Below are 22,658 nucleotides of genomic sequence, written 5' to 3'. Positions count from 1 at the left end.
GAACCTATTATTGCTGAAGTCGCTTCTAACCACTAATAAAGAAAACCTTCTTTTCAACCAGCTGGCTTCTCTCTTCATTTGGTGGCACCCTTGTTTCTTCTAGCTGGAGACCCAAACCAATTCTTCCTACAAAAGGTCATAAAATGGGGCAGAACTGGCTTAACTGTCTTGCTTAGCAATGGTAACTTGGGGGTCAATTGTGATTGTAAGTCGAAGATTACCTGTATACCAATCCAGTGGCTTGTCCATCTCATTGTCATGCCTCTAATATTCAAGAAGCTCCCTTATTCACTGAGGAAGGGCCACCAAGGTCTATGCAGTCTGAAAATGCAATCAAGACATGCCTAATGCCTACTGAACAACCTGTATGTTTCAGATTGTCCATCATAGTCATCTCCTAATCCATTGCCATGTTGCCAATTGCTTTTATCTAAGGAATACCTCCTTATAAAAATCTTTGCTTTTCTCTTGGTGTAATATGTATGTGGCCTTATTCCTCATGAAGGCAGTGCAGGTCACCAACATAGTGTTAGGACCTTTACCATCTCTTTGAAGGGATTTATGTCCATTCCTCATTTCTGTCTCTCTTCCAGTCTGTCCTCGAGAGAAAAGCTTGTTCTATGAGAACCAGGAACTCATTGTATCAGGCACTCATGCTGATTTATGTCCAGCAGGGAGGATAGCACTGTGGTCATGTGATATTTCTTTTCATTGTTAAAGGCACATGAATTCTATCAGAAAAAAACAGCAGTAACTATAATGCTTTGCCTGACAGGACAAGCAGGAGGTAGTTAGCTGTTCCTTTCTCTTTTTCCAAAAGGAGGACATTGTACAATATGTGTCTGTTGAATTTTATTTCTCAAGGAAAATTTGAAACACAGAATCAATCTTTTGCCAACAAAGCACTTGGCTGACGTAGCTATGATGACTCAGGTGCTGATTAGGTTTGCCATAATTGATTTAGTCTGGGTTCAGATGAAACACATAGTCATGTCATTCTTGCACTAGAGATGATACAGCAGAGCAAAGAGTTGGGGAGGGGGGGTGGAACTGAGCTGATGTCAGTCTATGTGGTGATGTCATTGCAATGAGAAATAGATTTGGCCAGCTCTAGGCTTTGCTTATTTAGCTGGAGGTTGAATTAGGCAGAGACCAGGCACAATAGAAAAGCTGGTGCCTTCCTCCTTCCCTCCCCCCTCTCTTCCTCCCCCTCCCCCCTCTCTCACACACACACAGACACACACACAGACACACACACTTTCTCTCTCTCTTTTGAAGTAGCATCCTGACCAGTTAGGAGTTAGAAAGCTCTTTTATTTTCTTGATTCTGGGGCTACATAAGCTCTTGATTTATGTCAGGAAGGAGATGCCAGCCCATGACATGGACTGTGATGTCTCTTCTCTAGTTGCCTGTGTAGTGGATATAGAGGTATTTACCAACCAAGATGTTAAGGTATGTGCATGCCTTTCATTCTGCAGAGATGCTTCTGACAAGGACACTTGCAGGATGACAAGAATGTTTGATGTCCTGCAAGAAAGAAGCAGATCAGATTGTCATGATTATTACCATAACAACCAGAATATTGGGAGTCTCATATGAAAAGATTAGGGAGCTATTTCTTTATCTTGTTTTTAATGTTCTGTGCTGAAGCTGTGTTGACCTTCAGGTGTTTGTATAGGGATGTATTATTTAACTGAAAAAAAATCTGTGGCTTTCCACCGCATAGCCAATATGTGAGTGATTCACCTGAGTTAAAGGATTATTTCAGCCAAAATTGGGCAGTTTTACTTTTTTGCATAACATTTTGAAAACTTGAGGTGTATTTATCTGATTTCTTCTTGATCTCCTGTTATGTACATCAATGATAGTGATTTTTTTTCCTTTTTCCTTAAGATGTTGCCAAACACCTTAAGAATTAAGAAGAATACTGTGAAAACTATTAGTGTACCTAGTCAGAAAAGCTTTCCTTTTAAGTGATATTTGTTAAGAGCACAGTGTATTGTACCTGTCCATCTCACTACTGCAGTAAGAGAAGGAAAGCCCTGAAGCAGCAGGCAAAATCATTACTGCAAATTGTTTTATTTTCTGTAAATTGTGTCAGTGGCAGAGGAGGGATGAAATATATTATCAGTTTGTTTATTTTTTTAAAGCAACCACAATTCTGAATACAGTAACATCTAGTATTTCATATTCACATTGTGCAACCAATATACTGTTTAATAGATTTATTCTTTTTAAGAGCATGTGATAAGATTAAACTTTCCTGGGCTCCTGAATTTCCTTCTCTGCATTGGGGGTTGGAGGAGAATGTGTGTGAGAGAGGGGGGGAAGGAGGGGGGTTATGCATGCAGGATCTTCTGTTTGTTGCAAGATGAGAGTTTGATATAGTCTGTATAATGTAAATATGAGGATGTAATCAAATACTAGAAATATATTGGAATACCTAACAGCATCTGCATCAAAGTGAAGCATCTCAATCAACATTTAACTATCATTTTTCTTTTAAGGCAAACCTAGAATCTAAAGCCATGGTCAAACTCACTGCAGTATATAATGGTACTCCAAATATAGCTAGGCTGAGAAACAGCAAGGGGATGAGCACCAGATTCAGTCTTCTGGCAGTTTTCAATGAAAAGCTTCTCCTGATGGCAGGGGCACTCAACATTTTGTTATATAAGTGAAAAAAGTGACTCCTTTTCTTAAACACTTGTTCTCACGTAAGAAAAGGCCTCCATTTGAGTTTCTTTCAAAACAAGCCATCAACGAGACAGAATATGTTACTCATATAGTTTATATGTTATACATAGCTATAGGTTACTCATACAGTGGATGCCACATAAGCATTGGACAGGAAAAAAGAAAGAGTTGGAAAATGTTGGACATATTTGTTGGTAGCTTATAGCCAGGAGCACTGGGTTTGGATCAATGGTGAAATCTAATTTTTTTGCCCACCAGTTCCATGGGCGTGGCTTGGTGGTGGTGGTGGTGTCATGTGACTGGGTGGGCGTGGCCAACTTTTTTTCACTTTTTAAAGCATTTTTTTCCTGACAGTTCGGGCGAATAGGTAGGGAAAAATTGTTTTAAAAAGTGAAATAAAGAGGGTCCGCCGATTGTGCGGCTCAGCTGTGAGCCGCACGATCGCAAGAAGCTCTTTTTTTTTACTACCGGTTCACAGAACCAGGAACAATTGTGCCTACCAGTTCGGCCGAACCGGGAGGATTTCACCCTTGGTTTGGATCCTGTAAATCCATTCCAAAGTGTAGGTTCGTGGACAAATGTTGCAGAGCTCAACCAAGGGAAAGAGAGAACTGCAGCAGTGATTTCCAAAGAGAACCATTTGGGGTGTCCATATGGACCAGGTCAGACTCTTTCTTGGCAAAAATGCCAGTACACATTGGGAAGCAGGAAGAAAAAGGAGAGAGGGAATTTAGTCTCCATTGCCAGGAAGCTATCAAATTCTCCAAAGGCTGCCTTTAGAAGGAATCCTCTCTACTTTTCATCTGGAGCGCTGATGGTACTCTTGGGCCTGTGCAGTGATTTTTTTATCCACTGATTGCTTTTCCCTTTTGACCTCCTCTGTTAGAGAAGCAGAGGATAGACCCTCTTTGCTCCTACCATTTGTGAATTGATCAAGGTAAGAGATAGCTTCTAGGAGCAGCAGTGGTGGCTGTTTTGGCTGCTTGCTCATTTTCCTGAGAAGGTAGAGCAAAGGGCAACAACAGGGAAGACAAGAGGCAGCAGCTGCCATTGACAACCCATATGTGCATTTGGGAGGACTGTTGTCAGAAAAGGAAGGAGAAGCCACTATCAGTAGTATTTTACATAGTCACATTAATGGGCATGTTGCTGAACACCTCCCCCCACCCCATTGGGCAAAATCTTGAACAAATCCAACAGATGATCTCTCTCTCTCTCTTTTAAAAAATCATTTCTTAATGATTTTACCAACAGATAAACTGTTCCTAGATATTGACAAAGAGGCTGTACTGCTTCTATTTTATAATTTTATTTTTCTTTGCTAGCAGTATAACTCTATCATCTATCTATCCATCCATCCATCCATCCATCCATCCATTTCCATCCATCCATCCAGTGGAAGAGTGATGAAGACAATGATATTTAGTCTAATATATATATAATCTGTTTGGTTCCTCCTATCGCCAAGGAAATCTAAAACAGATTAAAGAAAAAAAATTACTCAGTTTATCAAAGTTCTCATACAAGCTACTGTAACAATAATAGATGATTTATTAGTCATATCATATTTATAAGAAAATATATGCCTAACATAATTTATGAATATTACTAAATTCAATGCATTTCTGCCACTTCTATAGACAAATTTACAAAATATTAGTTTACTAGTTACAAGTAAAAAAACCCCAACTTGTACATGTTTCCAGAACACTGTGAGAAAATACATCAAAGCAAACGAAAGAACTCCAATGCATTTGATGTAGATTGAATGCCAGCACTCTCCAGAAGAAGAAGTAATATTGCCCTCATGGATTAGTTGTGGACTTTCTGGAATATTTAGATGAAATAGGCCTATTGTCTAATCCAGCAGGGTTCCTCCATTGTGCTCACATTGAATATAATGACACAAATCATGAAACCAGAGCAACTGACAATAGCAGAACATATGGAAGAGTGCTATATCAACATGATGGTTTTATTTCTTGCTGTCTTTGATTTTTAAGTTTCTACTTTTTTCTTCCAACTCTTTATTACGGTCAAAGACCAGCAGCATTAAAGGGTGTGCTACAGCCAATCAGAAAGTATAGAAAATACATCAGAATCTAAACAATAATAAATATAAAAAGCTAAAAGATATAAACCAGAAGTATATATAAAGACAAAATCTAAAATGTCATAGCTTTTTATAATTATCATATTTTAGACTTTGATATATTTAATTGGCTGTACCCTGCCTTCCTTATGCTGGTCTTTGACCGTAATAAAGATTTGATTTGACCTTGCTGATTTGATTTGATCTTGCTGTCTGCAGACAAATTCTGCTTCCATTCAGCAGCTTTGTCTCCTTACACCCAGGGAGGGAGGCAAGGTGATCAAGCATCTCTCTGGTACTGATGGCACGGCTGTTGGTTTTGCCTTTTCTTTGTCTCAAGGTTGACTTTAGTAAAATTGTCACTCTAACTCACTACTCCTCAATTGTGCGGTATAGTATAATTTGCTCTAGATTGTGTTTCTCCTGAAGGCAAAAGTGGCAAAGGACTTCCTCCCTCCTTTTCCCTCTCATGCTTTATCTTCATGTGCTGATTAAAACAGGGTTCCTCATCTACATTGCAATATGGATTTATAGCATATAAGATACATACTAATTTATACTTATTTCTTCCCTTTCCCATTGATCATTTCTTTTCCAAATATTTATCATACTTTGCTTACTTGGGTGGAAGCAGTGGTGGGTTTCAAAAAATTTTGGAACCTCTTCTGTAGGTGTGGCCTGCTTTCTGGGTCCACTGGTGGAACCTCTTCTAACTGGTTCAGTAGATTTGATGAACCGGTTCTACTGAATAGGTGCGAACTGGTAGGAACCCACCTCTGGGTGGAAGCCAACACGTGAGCTTAAACTGAGATTTTAAAGAGAGGAGTAGTATATTTCCTCCTCAGCATTTTAATTCTGCAGATGATTGCTAAATGACCACTAAAAGTGAAAACAAAAGGAAGGGTGAAAAATACCTCTCTCTTTTGCACTTCTTCAGGTGAGAAGTATGCCTATTTCACAACAAAATTTGGAAGATTTTAGTCTCTTTCCAGCAAGGAGGCCTGTGTGTTCTTTGTTTTGGTATTATTTTGTGTTTCTTATTCATGTTATGCGCTGACCTATAATAAGAACTAAATGGTGACCATTGTACCATTCCAGGAATCCATAGAGGGGATTCTTTGGACAAGCACAGCAACATAACAATCTGTTTTTATATACCTTTCCAACACCATGGACAAAGTTATGGCTTGTTTTGCTACAAATTCCAGTTCCTTGTCTTGAAGGGATTTTATAATTCGACTTTCAATAAACTTCAAAAATACAATCATATGCAGGGATATCTTCAGGAATGGTCAATGACATCAGAGTAGTGAGCACAAACAGGAATTTGAAGCCCTGTCTCTTTTTGAGTGTTTGAAATGCGTGGCTGAAAGGGGTGGATCTTCAATCCCTGGTCTTGTCCACCATTCTGATGTTATGGACTCTTGCTAGGGTCATCCATGTTTTTATGGCATCAGCAAAGTGTTATGGACTCACATTCTCGGCTCTGAAGGAAGCTTCCTAATGTAGGAAAATTGCCCAAAGTGGCATGGAATAACCTCTCTGGTCCTGCTCTCTGGTCCTCCCAGTACAGAAGACACTCAGAAAAGCTAATGTATTGTCGTCTACAAGTAGACCTTGTTTAACGACTGCCTTGTTGCAGTGATGAAAAAGTAATTTTGTAACTAGTCCTTACAGTTACAATATTTTTCAGGCCTGTGAAGGAGATGAAAGCTGAAAGGAAGACCATAAGCACAGACACAGTTTCATTTAGCAATCACGTCCCATAATAACCACGTTGGTTCCAATTGTGGTTGCTAAATGAGAACTACCTATTCAATCAAAGAACACTTGCTCCAGCAAACAGTAGGGTTATTGACCCATTTGAGCTGATGAAGAGCTGACTCATTGCAGGTTCCATCAGCCAGGGACTGGCATTTGGTGGGTCTCAGGAGATGTGCCTTCTGTGCCATGGCATCCGCCTTATGAAACTTCCTTTCCTCTGAAATTAGATTAGCTCCATCTCTTTGTATATTCCAAAAGGCTCTCAAAACCTGGCTATGTTGTCAGGCATCGTGTTCCCCAGTGTACAGGAGATTTGCTGAGGTGTCTCAATAGATCGTTGAGGTAGCCATTTTTATCTTTCTTATTACTTTTAAGCTTTTATGATATTAATATGGATTTTTACATTTAATATCTGTAGCTTTTACACTGTTGTTTTATCTGATTATTGTGTGCCATCCAGAGCTGTTTTTGGTTAGTTGGGTGGCTAGATAATTTTGATTAATAAATATTTTTTAAAAAAATAAATTAAATTCTATTGCTACTTTTGTGCTTCAATTAAAAGTCAACTGCTGAGAATTGAGAATGCATTTCCTGGGATTAACTACTATCAGGAAGGACTGCTGAAATCAGGAAGAATAGCCGAAAATTAACATGTGTTTTTGCTGAAGTCCTTACTATTATGCATCACAGATAAATAAAACTTAGCTGAAACAGCGTGATGCCTTGTGCAAGCAACATCTGCCCTGAACCAAATATTTCCTGGAAGACTGAACTCTGATTTTAGCTGCATGAATTAGAATTCAGTCAAGAGCATCTTTAAAAGTCTTCTCTGGAAATTTTGTTATTAAAGGCTTATGGCACAAAGAATTAAGAATCCTATATAACCTTCTGTAGTGAAACAAATTAGATGCATGATCAAGAACAGCCCACAAGTACTCTACATTGGTAAAACCAGTCCAATTTACTCTATCCGCTAGAATGTGCAACACAATTTGTCTTACTTCACTGAATGCCTAATGCACAAACCAAAATTACATTCTAAGTTGTTGATATCAAGACTGTAATATTTCTTTATTTCTGCTAGACTAAGACAATTATAATTGTTATTCTATCCTCCCCCCCAATAGGAGATTTATTTTCTTCTCAATTTCAGAGCTGAAAAGCCATTTCACTTGTCACAAAATTAAATATAAACTACTGTAAAACCAATATCAAGGGCCAGTGTAGTGGTTAAAAGCATTAGGCTGGAAACTGGGAGGCCATGAGTTTTATTTTAGCCATGAAGCTATCTATATAACTTTGGGCCAATTACTCTCTCTCAGCCATAGAAAGGAGGCAATGGCAAACTACTTCTAAATTCTAAATCGCTTCTGAAAATCTTGCCAAAAATGATCCAGGGATTTGTCCAGGCAATTGCCAGGAATCAAAAACTGATTCAAAGTTACAACAAAACCAGCCCCTCCTCCCTCGGAGAAGCAGAAAAACGGAGATCGAGAATTTAGACATTTCAAAATGCTTGCTAAAGTTGAGGACTGAATGGGGGTTTGAGACCCCTCTCCGGTAGAAAAAGCGGACTAATTTTTATCAGAAGGGAAAGCTGGGTGAAACTACTTTGAGCTAGATTTTAAATTAACGTTAGCATAAATTTGATAGTGGTAAACATCAGACAAGCAAGGGATGAGGGTAAAATTTACGTTGTTTAAAGCTTATTAGAACAGAAAGCTGGTTGGGATTATCTTAAGATAAGTGTAAAAAGAATGCGGAATGATTTATGTTGTTTAAACTTTGTTAGAAGGGACTACTTTAAAATAGAAGGTTAACTGACTCTTGCTGAAAGTATTATTTGAATATGTGGAATGATCCATGCTATTTAACTTTTATTTGAAGGGAAAGTTGGTTGAAATCGCTCTGAGTTACATTTTAAACAAATGCTAGTATAAATTTGATAGTGGTAAATATCAGACAAGTAAGGGATGAGGGTAAAATGCATGTGGAATGAACTACGTTATTTAAATCCTATTAGAAGAGGAAGTCGGTTGGAATTATCTTAAGATAGAAATTGATTCCTGTGTAAAGTAATATTTGATCTACGCTGCTTAATTTTACTAAGAAGGGGAAGCTTGGCTAGATTATTTTGAACTACTGTTTGAAAAGGGGGTTAAGAAAGATCATTTACGCTGTTTAAATTTTACTAGAAGGGAAAGTTTGATTACTCGTCTGTAAAGTTATATTTGAATATATGGCATGAACCATGTTGCTTAAATTTTATCGGAAGGGATCACGAGGTTTAGGAAGAGGAACGGGAGAATCTACAGAAGGTTGGGGTAAATAGCAAAGAAGTAAGAGACGAGAATAAAATATAGATAGAATGATTTATACTATTTAAGCATAGATAAAGATGGGGGGCTGAGATCAACACAAAGAGTGGTTTCTTTTTTTTCTCTCTTTTTTTTTCTTTTTTCTTTTCTCTCTTCTTTTTTTTCTGTTTTTCTTTCTTTTGATATATTACTTTTATTTTTTTAATCCATATGTATACAAGATATTTTAGACACAAGGTAGTGCCAGGTGTGGGCCCTGGGAAGTCGGGAGGATTAGGGATGGGGATTTGTGGGGGGTGGGGTGGGGGGGTGTTAACATAGTCTTAATAAGAACAAGAATGTATTTATATACGGCGGTTCTTTTTTTTCTTTTATTTTTCTTTTTTTTTTCCTTGGTTCATTTTATCAGATCAAACAACACTCGAATAAAGGCATACACCAAGGAGGGAGGTAGAGGGAAAGAAGAGGGAGGAGTAAGGAAGGAGTAAGGGGAATGTACGGAGGGTGTCCGGGGAGTAAGGGGAGAAGGAAGGTTTGAGGGGAAAGGGAAGTAGGAGGGGAGTGTTAGAGGGAGAAAGGAAAGTTGGAGGGGGTAGATGGGGTGTATGGAGGATGGAAGGGTTAGGTGGGGTTGTGAATGATGAGTTGTGTTTCCTTTTTATTTGTTCGTTTTATTCCCTTTTTCTTTTTTTTTCTTTTCTTATAGTAAATACCCTGTATATAAGTGATTGCAAATGGAATGTGAAAAATGAATAAAATATATTTTAAAAAAAAGTTACAACAAAACCCAAAGAAGCATCTTGTGGTTTCTCTGCATCCAGTCCCCACTTTTATCTCAGGATAAATTTTTGCTGCTTTTCATGGCTTACATTTCTGGAATTTCAGATTTTATTGCTTATTCCATATCCCTTGTTCTGTTGTAACAAATGAGAATTGTACAAATGTGCATACTCATTTATGTTAGCCAAAACTGTGAAGGTTGGAATCCTTTGCAGCCAATTTAGTATTTCTTTTCTCTAGTTTAGGAATTACCTGATGATAATTACATGTTTAGATATAGTAACTGGCCATTTATCGTTAAATAAATAATAATTTGTGCAATGAACTTTGCATACAATGGGTCAGGTTCTGTGGTGATTTGCATCATTTGAAAATGTATGTATTTATGCCATATGTCATTTGCATAATTGTAAATTTATATTTGTATAAGATGTATCACTAGTATAATGAGCTCATTACATAAATCATGTTACTTATGTCATGTGGATCACTGCAGTAACATGTTCTTCAATTTACCACACCCCGGGAATGATCAAACTCCTTTCTGTAACTAATATATTAAAATTAGGCTTCGCTGCATTTAGGTGTCTGCAGCATCTATTTTGCTGTACTATTGATTAATCAGTTTATTAGATTAAAGAAATAGCAATAAAGACTTTTGCAGTATGTTAAGACTAACATATTAGCTTTTGTGCCCCATAGCCTACTTTGGGAGATAAGGTGGGAAAGAGGAAACAATTAACGCAGAAGGAAATGTAATGCAGAAGATACAAACAGAATTATTTTCTGGAGCTGCTCACTCATGTTTAGGTACAGGGCAGATATTTTTGCACTGGAGAACTTAATACATACCGTGCAGAGGTTGGCTGCACATATGTTAACAACCGGCTAGCTGGAAATGTGAGAGTGCACATTCTCTTCGCTTGCACGGACAGCTTCCTTGTTCTTGCGCGGCTTCAAACACACATCATATCTTCTCAGGCAGCCACAGTGAATACAGTAGGTGAGATGCAGCATTCAGCTGGGCTTCCTGGGCAGGGAACAAAACCAGAGTGTGAGATAAATAGGACAGGCTGGCCTGGGGTGGGTGGTTGGAACTATTGGTTCATCCATACTGGAAGTAGCCCACCTCTATGGAGATTCTCAACAGTCCAGATCATGATTGTCCCAAAGGTGCTTTCTTTCAAAAGGCAACTGTCTTCCTTGTTTCACTAGAAGACATTTTACTTTTCATCCAAGAAACTTCTTCAGTTCTGGCTGAATGGTGGAGAATGGAAGGATTGATATTCCTTGGAAGGATTGATATTCCTTGAAGTCATGTGGTCGTTAGCACTCTTTGTGAAAGTCATTGAGGCCACGTGGATGTTTATCTGTGCCCTCAGGGTCACCTGCATTCTGTAGTCTGCATTTATTTCTGGGAATCCATATACATATGGATACATATCATACCATAATATATATCATGTGACCCCCCCCCCCATTACTTGTATAAGGATTATTCTTTATACTATTCATGTTGTCTTGTATTTTCTGTTAAGAAGTTTGTATTGCTCCCATTTGCTTCCTTGAGCCCTGGTGATGCAGTGTGTAATGGCTCTCTCCTAACTTAAGAAAGTAAAGACTCTTGAAACAGATTATTTCAAAAGGAACCTTTAATCAAGCAGGATGGAAACCATTAGAGGCAAAGCAGCATCTGAAACCCTTTAGGCAATGCAAGTGGGATTAAACTGATAATGACCCCTCCCCTTTGTCCAAATGCAGATTCTGACCAATACACAAATGTGAAGATGTTTCCTTAACTCTTCTGCCCTGAGAGTCTAATAACACACGTTCCCATGGCTATCTCTAGTTAGACATTAAAGTAAGATATCCCACATGGCTATCATAAACATCCCTCAAGAGATGCTGGGACCTTCAGTTTTCCAGTGACAGGAAACCAGTTGTAAAGTTGTAAAACTCAATCGTTACAGATACAGCTAGTGATTTAATTCCGAGGCCCCCCTCCTCCCAAGTGAATGGCAGTATCACTTTTAGGGATCTGACACAGTGGTTAGAATACAGTATTGCAGGCAAACTCTGTCCACAGGCTGGAGTTTGATCCTGATGGGCTTGATGTTGACTCAGCCTTCCATCCTTCGGAGGTCAGTAAAATGAGGATTCAGATTGTTGGGGGCAGTATGCTGACTCCGTAAACCGCTTAGAGAGCGCTGTAAAGCACTGTGAAGTGGAATATAAGTCTAAGTGCCATTGCCATTGCTCCCATTTTTATATTGTATGACCATGATAGTGTCTTCTAATCCTTTGAGCTGTGATTACTTTGAGTCCTGGGAAAGAGGCAAGGGCTTCTGAAAATCCTTGCCAAGAAAACTGCATGGACTCATCTAGGGTCAACAGGCACACAGAGACACACACAAGTATGATATTGTACCATGTACCAAAAGTACCATGTCATCGACACAAATTTCTTGCCCAAACTCCAAGACAGTCATTATTTATGGATGGCATGTTCTCACAACAGAGTTTCAATCTCCCTGTCAACTCACCACTCAAGCTGGTTGAAGCTGGATCAAGTTAGGATTAATGTTAGGAACGTGGTATTTTCCATCCAAAAATGGAAGATTTCCTATGGAGACATTCAGTGTGACTTGTGAATAGTTTTTTGTGGTGATCTGCTGAGCTCTAACTGATCTACAACACAACTTCCCCCTCCTATCTCCTTTGGGGGGGAGCATGCTTCTGTAGCTATTTATGTCCAGTCCAGCCAGAAAAAAACTGACTCTTGCTGGCCTTTCCTTTTCTTTCTTGTGATTCAGTGATGGTGTCAGGTTGCAACTTATAACAGACATGCCAATGCTTTATGAGTTGATAGATGGATATTGACTTTTGGGAAGCAGGTATGCAAATATGCCAACAACAACAGATTAATGTGATGTGGATTCTTGGCCACAAAGGATGCAAATGAGTGATACCGAAAAATATATGAATATATCTCAGTCCCTTGGAAGACAGTGAGATTGGAGTGAAAATGACTGAAATAATTGCAAGGAAGGGATTAGAATTAAGGGATTCAAATTATTCAGTTCCAAAATATTGTATGGCTTTTTAGCATCATCACAGTAAAGTATTCCTCAGCTCCCCCCTCCCCTGGTCGGTCAGATTGATATGTGTTGATCATTATTCTACTACATGTACTTTCTTTATATGGTTTTATATTACGTATGAATTTGTGTACTATGATATAAAATTAATAAAGGAAAGAGTTTAGGTATATAAAGATAGTTTAGTCCTAAAATTCAATTATCACTGCTATTTTCTTATATTTATCACATTTACAGAGATTCAATAGACTTTCAAGATAACCAGATAACTTTTTTACCATTACAGGAGAAATTTGAGAGCTTGTTCCGTGCTTATGATGACTGTGTGACATTTCAACTGTTTAAAAGTTTTCGACGCATAAAAATTGACTTCAATAGCCCCAAATCAGCTGCTAATGCTAGAACAGAACTTCACGAAACACAGTTCCAAGGGAAGGAACTAAAACTTTACTTTGCAAAGGTAAGGTTCTTTTTTACCCAAGCATTTTCTTCGCCCAGATGCAGATGAGGTAATTTAAGTTTTGAGCATATTAATGTCAGACAAAAGACCAGAAATAATCATAATAATACGTGTAAGGGTAAAGTGCACAAAATATTAATCAATCAGAATAGAGCTGAAAGGGATCTTGGAGGTCTTCTAGCCCAACTCTTGCTCAAGCAGGAGACCGTATACAATTTGAGACAAGTAGCTGTCCAGTCCATTCTTAAAAACCTCCAGTGATGAAGCGCCCACAACTTCTGAAGGCAAGTGTTCCAATGGTTAATTATTCTCACTGCTGTCTCACCTTAATTCCATGTTGCTTTTCTCCTTGACTAGTTTCCATCCATTGTTTCTTTTCTTGCCCTCTGGTGTTTTCTTGCCCTCTGGTGTTTTGGAAAAGAAATCGACCCACTCTTCTTCATGGCAGCCCCTCAAATCCTGGAATACTAGAAAGTCTGAGAGTTAGTTTGATTGAGTGGCTAAGATACCAGGCAAGGCTAGAAACAGGGAGACTGTGAGTTCTAGACAGCCAGTGGGTAAACTTGGGACAGTTACTTTCTCTCAGCCCTAGGAAAGAGACAATGACAATGGCAAACCACTCCTGGAAAACCTTGCCAAGAAAAGTTTAGGGACTAATCTGGAATTGAACATGATTGCATGGAAGAAAAAGAAAACTTCTGTCTTTGCTTTGCCCCATGATAATCAAAGCCAAAAGAGCAGCCACCTGCTAATCTGAACTAAAAGATAAAAATGTTTTGCTACCTTTGTCACGTTATGATCTATATTTTCTTTATGGTATTACTTAAAATAGTTTCATCTTGTCATATTGCAGGACCAACCAAATTTACATAGAGACAACATGAATTAATGTAGCTGATGATGAAGTATCTCTTTTACTATTTCTAAATATGATAAATAAATGACTAAGATGCATGGGTTGGAACTTCATTGTTCTCAAGCTCCAGGCTAGTGTACTTTCCCACTTTCCTTACGTATATATAGTGTGAAATTATGGGGAACATTTTTAATAGAATAACAGAATAAGGGAGTTGGAAGGGAACTTGGAGGTCTTGTAGTCCAAACACCATGCTCAAGCGGGAAACCCTATAGCATTTCAGGGTTTTCATATGTTCTTAAAAATCTCCGGTGTTGCAGCATTTACAACTTCTGAAGGCAAGCTGTTCCACTTATTAATTGTTCAGGAAATTTCTCTTTAGTTCTGGGCTGCTTCTCTCCTTGATTAGTTTCTACCTATTGCTTCTTGTCCTGCCCTCAGGTGCTTTGGAGAATAGCTTGACTCCCTCTTCTTTGTGGCAGCCCCTCAAATATTGGAACACTGCTATCATGTCACCCCAGTCCTTCACTTCACTAAAATAGACATCCCCAATTCCTGCAACTGTTATTCATATGTTTTAGATTCCAGTCCCCTTTTTAATACTCAAAGCAGCCATAGTGGTCTGATGTTTATATTCATGCTGCCCAGAATCACACTATTTGAGTTTTATTTATTTATTTATTGAATTTATATTGTCACCTATTCGCCCATGATGACTCAAGGCATCTTAAATAGTCAGGTATAAATTAGCTGAAGCAAGGAATCTTGTGATTGCTTAGACATCACCTTTTCTGCCCTACAGCTATAGGATTTCTGTAAAGAGCAAAGTCATCCCTTTATTTTCTTTGCAGATCAAGTGTGGCACCGGTTGTCAAAAAGACAATTTTAGCTTGTTTCCATTGGCCTTATAGACAGCTACATTAGCCCATCCCTTTGGAAAGGGGAACACAGTTATGAGTGTAATTCAATATTACCTGGAAATAGCAGAGCCTTTATTTGTGGATCCACTTTCTGTCCTTTACTGCAGCCTTCTTTTCCGTTCTGGTGCCTTCCAGATTAGTTGAGATGAAACCAACAACCCTCTGGAAATTGGTTCCAAAATTATGGGGGATATTGGACTGAACATAATTGTTTTATTCTTCTGTCCTTACTATCCTGAAACAATACTCTGTTTTGCCTCTCATCTCTGCAACGGTCCAGGCTCTGGAGAATGATGGAGAGGCCTTCCACTTGGCTCCACCCCAGCCATCCAAGCAATTCCTCATCTCACCTCCAGCCTCTCCTCCTGTAGGTTGGCAATCAAAAACTGATGATACACCAGTCATCAATTATGACCTCCTGTATGCTGTTTCTAAACTGGGACCAGGTCAGTTTCATGATTCTTCTTATTTTCAAGTTTAGGAAGTCAAGACCAGAAAACAAAGCAATCATAATGGATGCTTATGCCTGCTTTCATTGTTAAACTCACCATTCTTCTTTCCAGTTGCATAAGAGTGATCAAGTGTGGCAGTATTCTGGGGCTGCAGGAGTGATGGATATTGATGGAGGGGCACAGGAGAGTGGACTGCTATGGGCATGGCCAGAGCCAGTATTCCCTGAGTCTGCCCTTCTGATTCAGTTTCTTTCATGTATATGTGCATTATCTCACCGCTCTTTTTCTCATTTCTCTCACACTGTAGTTTTTCTCCATTCAACTTTTTTTAATTTTCACTCTTCCTCTCTCTTTTTATCCTCCCAGCCCCCTAAATTAGGATCCCTTTCTGCATTCTTTTCGCCTGCTTAGCCTTTTCTTCTTTGTTGCTTATTGTATTCCTCCCTCCCTCCCTGCCTTGGCAAAATCAGCCTTTGGAATAAAAAAGAAAGAACATTGTATGAAGGTCAACATAACTATTACAAAATTCCCAGGGTCTAATCTGCACACCCTTATTTTTAAATTGAAATTGCCTGCACTCAATACCAAAGTCGAAAGATTTGGGATCTCATACAATAGTAGAAATTTGAACACAGGAGCAAAACTTAAATAATAAAATAAAATGATTCATTTGTAAAGTTTCAGTTGCCAATTCCTATTAATTTAGTATTTATTTTTTAGTATTTATTGAACATTTATAGGCCGCCCTTTTCCCTGAGGGGACTCAGGGCGGCTTACAACAATGGGGAAAGGGAGTGCAAGACAAGACATAAAAGAAAAACGTGAGTAAAAAAATTAACCATAAAACACAACATTCACTCAACATTCGGGCGGGGTGAGAGTAAAATCCTATCCCCAGGCCTGACGGGATAGCCAGATCTTGAGGGCTGTGCGGAAGGCCTGGACTGTGGTGAGGGTACGGATCTCCACGGGGAGGTTGTTCCATAGCGTCGGAGCTGCAACTGAGAAGGCTCTCCTCCGCGTAGTCGCCAGTCGGCACTGACTGGCGGATGGAATTCGGAGGAGGCCTACCCTGTGCGATCTGATGGGACGCAGGGAGGTAATTGGCAGAAGGCGGTCTCTCAGATAGCCAGATCCACTACCATGGAGCGCTTTATAGGTGGTAAGTAGGACCTTGAAGTGCACCCGACGATCAACAGGTAGCCAGCGCAGCTCATGGAGGATCGGTGTTATGTGGGCGAACCGTGGTGCGCCCACGATCACTCGCGCGGCCGCGTTCTGGACTAGCTGAAGTCGCCGGATGCTCTTCAAGGGCAGCCCCATGTAGAGCACATTGCAGTATTCCAGCCTAGAGATCACAAGGGCTCGAGTGACTGTTGTGAGGGCCTCCCGGTTCAGGTAGGGCCGCAACTGGCGCACCAGGCGAACCTGGGCAAATGCCCCCCTGGTCACAACTGACAAATGATGGTCAAAACTCAGCTGTGGGTCCAGGAGGACTCCCAAGTTGCGGACCCTGTCTGAGGGGTATAAATTTTGCCCCCCCCAGCCTGATTGATGGAACATTAGCCGAATTTTTGGGAGGAAAACACAACAGCCACTCGGTCTTTTCCGGGTTGAGCACCAGTTTGTTAGCTCTCATCCAGTCTTTAACAGCCTCAAGGCCCCGGTTCATCACGTCCACCGCTTCATTGAGTTGGCACGGGGCGGACAGATACAACTGTGTATCGTCCGCATATTGGTGGTACTTAATCCCGTGCCTCCGAATGATCTCGCCCAGCGGTTTCATGTATATGTTGAATAGCAGTCATTCCCACAGTCTTACAAACCAACCCTCCATCAGGCCAGGTAGATTGGGCATTGGCTAGGACATTTGGAGACAACATTGCATGCAGCAAATGGACAATCTCGGTCAGAAATCTTGCAGTGACCTTTGGGACTTCATCATTTTTTATGCACTGTTCAGGCTGGCCAAATGGCTGTAACTCATTCCATTGGATAAACAAGAATGGTTAGACTGAAATAGAATTTAAATTGACTTGAGGGTTTATTTTTTTTGGCCAAAGATTGGTCTGTTTGTCCTACATAGCATCCAGAGGAACATTGCTGCCAAATGATGGCAGAAGAATGTGTGAGTCTTCTGCATGAAATAATTGGGATCTGTTATGGTGTTGTTGGTATGTATAGGAACAAGTTAGACATCTGGGTCTGGATTCCAAGTGAACATTACTGTTTTGTTGTTTTCTTTTGCTTGTGAGAATCTTCTCCAGATTAGGTGGTTGTTAGTATGCAAATATGGACTTGCTGCCCAGTACCTAAGAAAGATCCATGTCCAGTATGGGCTGTAGCTTATTAATAGTGTGTTTGAATGGCTTGAACTAGAAGTTGTGAAAAGACCAATGGTCTTCTTTGTTCTGTTTCTGTAATCTGGCTTTTAATAGGTGTTCCTTAGAAATTGATCTGACTATACAGATGTGTTTGTTCATCTCATTGGGTGGGTTGTTTAGTCTCCTGAATCTCTGTTTTAATGCCATCAGTTGAGCATATCTGTCAAGTGGGTCAGAATAAATATGGCTGTAGCATAAAACCTGGCAATAGACAATAGATTGCCAGTGTCTTCTGGATGGAAGCTGGAAGCATATACTGTATGTAGTGTATATGTTGTAATTTGTGGGCTTCCTATACATGTTATTTATCTGTGTGTGTGTTGTACCATTTACAGAAGTAGCAGTAGCAATAGCACTTAGACTTATATACTGCTTCACAGTGCTTTACAGCCGCCACTAAGCGATTTACAGAGTCAGCATATTGTCCCCAACAATCTGGGTCCTAATTTTACTGACCTTGGGAGGATGGATATTGAGCCCATGAGAATCAAACTGCCAAACTGCTGGCAGCCAGCAGTCAGCAGAAGTAGCCTGCAGTACTGCATTCTAACCACTGTGCCACCACAGCTCAGTTTTGTAGGAGAACTATGTTAATCTACGGTGGCAAAAAATGTGAGGGAGTCTGGTAGCAACTTTTCTAGTGAATTCATTTTATGAAAAGGCACAAGCTTTTTGTGTTAGTCTGAAAAAAAGTTACCAGATTCCAATTTTGGTCTTAGACCAATAGATCTTCTATTGGTGAAAATTGGTGTCTGCCTTTAATGAGCACAAATGCTATTTGGAACAATAGCTTATAAATGTTTAAGTTCTAAATTAAAATCCAACTAGTTATTTTACTGATATTCTGATTCCTAGTATTTTGAGTTACTTTAATGACTCTTGTTTCATTCAAGTGACCTTGCATTATCATAGATTGTGGCAGCACCTGGTAACAGTAACTGATTTTTAAAAATCTGAATTAGATGTTCTTGGATGAGAGACCATCAGGAAATACTAAGGATGTGGCCCACCCTAGGAAATCATAATCACAATGACAAGCTGAACAAATTCCAGTTCCAACACAGGAACATGGATAGGCCCAAGCGCCAGACAGTAGTTTGGTAGTTCAGTTTGGTAGTTCAGTTGAGAGGCTTGACTGGTCACACTTGCTGATGATCTTTGGAGAGCTGGGATGGTACTGCTGCATCCAGTCTAGTACTCCTTGATCTCTCAGCAGTTTGTAATATGATTGGTCACAAGGTCCTTCTAGACTGGCTAGGCAGGTTAGGAGTGAGGGCACTGTGTTGCAGTGGTTCATTTCCCTTCTTAGTGTGGTCAGTTTCAGTCAATGCTGCTAGGATCAGGGGGTCCTGTCATGTCCACAATCCCCCATTTTGGGGGTGTCTCCAGGCTCGACCCTCTCCTCTCTTCTGTTTAACATCTACATGAAACCACTCGCTAAAGTCCTCTGTCAGTTTGGAATTTGACATCAGCATGACACTAACAATACCTTTCAGCTTTAATAAGATTTGTATGCCGCCCACTCCCTTGGGACTCTGGGCGGCTCACAACAAAAGTAAAAACATATAAAAATTTAAAAAATACAATTATTAAAATTAATCTATCATCCATTCAATCAAGTGGGGCTGGATATTAATCAACAGCCCCAGGCCTGCCGGAACAGCCAGGTCTTGGTTGCTTTACGGAAGGCCGGGAGAGTGGTAAGGGTCCGGATCTCTGCGGGTAGCTTGTTTCACAAGGCCGGTGCAGCTACAGAGAAGGCCCTCCCTCGGGGAGCCACCAGCCGGCATTGTCCGGTCGACGGCACCCAGAGGAGGCCCAACCTGTGTGATCTTATTGGTCGTTGGGAGGTGAATGGCAGGAGGTGGTCTCTCAGGTAGCCAGGTCCAATACGACTAGCATCTTGAAGCGGGTCCGGAGACCAATGGGGAGCCAGTGCAGCTCACGGAGGATAGGTGTTAACATGTATCTAGGTACACCCATTATCGCTCGCACAGCTGCATTCTGGACCAGCTGCAGTCTTCGAACACTCTTCAGGGGCAGCCCCATGTAGAGTGCGTTACAGTAATCCAGTCTTGAGGTGACGAGGGCATGAGTAACCATTCGAAGTGCCTCCCGGTCTAGATAGGCCGCAACTGGTGCACCAGGCGAACCTGGCCAAAGGCCCCCCTGGTCACAGCCAATAAATGGTGTTCTAACGTCAGCTGTGGTTCCAGGAGGACACCCAAATTGCGGACCCTCTCTGAGGGGTGTATAACTTCACCCCCCAGGCTAAGAAGTGGAATGTCTGGACCATCCTTGGAAGGCAACATCAATAGCCACTCGGTCTTGTCTGGATTGAGTGCAAGCTTGTTCTATCTCTCTCAGCTCTATATCTCAACTCTGAGCTGTGCAGGTGAAGTTGTCAATGTACTTACCTAGTCTCTGCATGGTCTGGATGAGGCAGAACAGATTTCAGCCCAATCCAGCCATGACTGAGTGGCTGTGATTATTTGTTCACACAGGGTTAGGGATGTTTACATCATTAGTCTTGGATGGAACTGCACTTCCTCATTCTAGACAGGTATGCAACTTGGGGGCCTTTCTGCTTGAAGAGCAAGTGGCAGCTGTGGCCATCTTTTGCACAGGTTCATCTGTATGCCAGTTATATCCTTCAGGTCCTTCTGACAGTTACTCATGCCTTAGTCATCTTGTTACTAGATTATTGAAATGTGGAACAGCATCCCCCCAGAGATATGGACAGTGCCCTCTCTCTTTGGATTCCATGAAGCACTTAAGATCTAATTTTGGTATCAGGTCTACAGTTGATCTGTTTGTAGGGGCCCTCATTTGATTTGATTCTTTTAAATTGTGTTATTGTTTTAGTCCATTTTGTCTGTAGGATTGTATGTTTTTATCTTTTTTATTGATTTGTATTTGTAAGTAACTCAGAGTCTATTGGAATGGGTGACTGTAAAATATTTTTTCTTGACTTCCAGGTGAGAAATATGAACTACATGCAGGTACTGACTCCACTCCAAGTGTAGTTGTGCACATCTGTGACGGCCATGCAACAGAAGAGGAGGCCCCAAACAATATACCAAAGCCACAAATTATGCAGACTCGACGTCCTAGCCTACCATCCTCTATGTGTAGTTGATTTGCCCCAAGAACATATCTTCTTTTCTTTCCTCCTAGTAGAAGTCATCCATATCTTTCTGTGTAATCCAGTATTTAGTTTCTTAGCCTATTTCTTGTGTGGTAATGGAGCCTAAGCAACAACAGGGCTCAGAATGTGCTCTTTGTAATCATTTTAATGTCACATTCCTGTAGAGCAGAAGGGGAAGAGGGGATTAGAGGTGGAGGGATTTCCCAAACTTCTTAAGGCTGCAACCTGGGATAAAGTCAACAATCCTTTCTTTTATGGAAACATATATCAGATTTCAGTGCACAAAGTAAGACTCTTTAAATGCTATTCATTAAATGGAAGTAATAAATTTGGATGCATTGTTCTGATCAGCAGTCCCTACATGTTCCAAAACATATTTCTATATTTCTCCTTATACTTACTGTGCAGCATAGCTTTCTTTTCTGCGCTTGTAATACCCACCTTGTAATACTCTATCTGCAAGGAAAGGGCCTTGGAGAGCAGAACTGTGGAAGGTTCTATCTGTGAATTCTTGAACAGGCATTCTCAGAACAAACCACAGTAACAAATAGGTTCTCTGACATTAGAAAGTCAGAAATCTGTGCATAGCCTAACTTTTTTTGTTTGCTTGTTTTATAAACATTCTTTCTAATGCACAAATGCAACCAGTGTGAAGTAATTCAGCTACTACTCAAATTCAAATTAAGGCAGTTCAGCCCTTACTGAAATTAAAATTATCCTAGTGATTTCCTGGATAAGATAAATTATTTGCTGCAGATCCTTATTTCCTTTAACAATGAATTCAGATAGTTGAGTGACAATCACTTTTCAGACTAAAAGATAGGACTATTCCAAATAAGGTACAGGCTTCTTCAATAATTCAGCACATGATTTTACATATATAGAATTATATAACAGTGAAGTATATTTTCAAATGATTCTCCCCTCTGCAAAAGATTGTTTTCTTTCCTTTTAATATTAATGAGATTGCCATGCTTCAGAGAAATCCTGAATTAATGAATCAGTTATATCTGTAGCTAAAATCAAAGAACAATTACAGAAATAAATAAAGCAGAAGGAAAACATAATGATGAAAGTAATTATTTATCTTCCTGTTAACATAGGGCATGCTTTTGCAATTATTCTAAACCACAGGACTCACAGCATCACATGACGTATCACATTGTTCCCCCCTTTGTGCAGCTGGGGTGGGCGTGGCCTGTGCATGACGCATTGGCCCGTAGGCCACTCAGCACTCATGTTTTACAGCTGTGATCATGCCTATCTAGCTCCCTTATGTTGTTACTCAAGTTACAAAAAAGGTCAGTCTTTCTGTTTGCAGCTACATGGTTCTGGCATTTCCAAACACAGATCAAAGTGTTAGTTGTAACCTCTAAAGACCATATCATTCAGTTCCAGATTATTTTAAGGATCATCTCCTTCTGTTGGAATCTGATGAGTCTTTACATTTAGAAGGAAGGGGTTGGTTACAGTCTTGCCTCACAAGATAACGAAGGATGAACCAGAAGGTACGTTTCTGTAGCAGGCCTACTCAGAACCCTTTATTTTCGGACATGTGTCAGATACCCTCCTGACTTATTTTGGCCACTTGATTATTGTTGGTGATGGAGGTTTGGTTTGGGGTGGTACTCTTTTGTTATCTTTTGTTCCTGATATAGATGTGTTTATGTTTGTAAATCATCTGATTG

At 40.1% G+C, this 22,658-nt stretch overlaps 1 protein-coding gene across 2 annotated transcripts; it reads left to right on the top strand.

The window, feature by feature from the left end:
- The first annotated feature begins 1,366 nt into the window (after positions 1 to 1,366).
- RCAN2 (regulator of calcineurin 2) lies at positions 1,367 to 20,961 on the top strand. Of its 2 annotated transcripts, none has more exons than XM_032214347.1 (4): positions 1,367 to 1,453; positions 13,037 to 13,209; positions 15,260 to 15,432; positions 20,801 to 20,961. In XM_032214347.1, exons 1-4 carry the CDS (start codon positions 1,367 to 1,369, stop codon positions 20,959 to 20,961), a joined length of 594 nt encoding a protein of 197 aa, XP_032070238.1. The 2 variants fall into 2 exon arrangements, with proteins under 2 accessions (XP_032070238.1, XP_032070239.1); XM_032214348.1 differs by having other exon boundaries at positions 13,037 to 13,210; positions 15,267 to 15,432.
- The last annotated feature ends 1,697 nt before the right edge of the window (positions 20,962 to 22,658 follow it).

The sequence above is a fragment of the Thamnophis elegans genome, chromosome 3 (assembly GCF_009769535.1).
Source record: "Thamnophis elegans isolate rThaEle1 chromosome 3, rThaEle1.pri, whole genome shotgun sequence".
Classification (NCBI taxonomy): Eukaryota; Metazoa; Chordata; class Lepidosauria; order Squamata; family Colubridae; genus Thamnophis; species Thamnophis elegans.
The sequence above is the reverse complement of the archived record's forward strand: the minus strand, read 5'-3'. Positions and strand labels throughout refer to the sequence as shown.

What these genes read in the sequence shown, in the direction of transcription:
- RCAN2 (XM_032214347.1), top strand. Translation starts at nt 1,367, where the DNA reads ATGCCAGCCCATGACATGGACTGTGATGTCTCTTCTCTAGTTGCCTGT. An exon ending in CTAAAACTTTACTTTGCAAA is followed by an intron (nt 13,210 to 15,259) that starts GGTAAGGTTCTT and finishes CATCTCTGCAAC; the next exon opens with GGTCCAGGCTCTGGAGAATG. An exon ending in TGTTTCTAAACTGGGACCAG is followed by an intron (nt 15,433 to 20,800) that starts GTCAGTTTCATG and finishes CTTGACTTCCAG; the next exon opens with GTGAGAAATATGAACTACAT.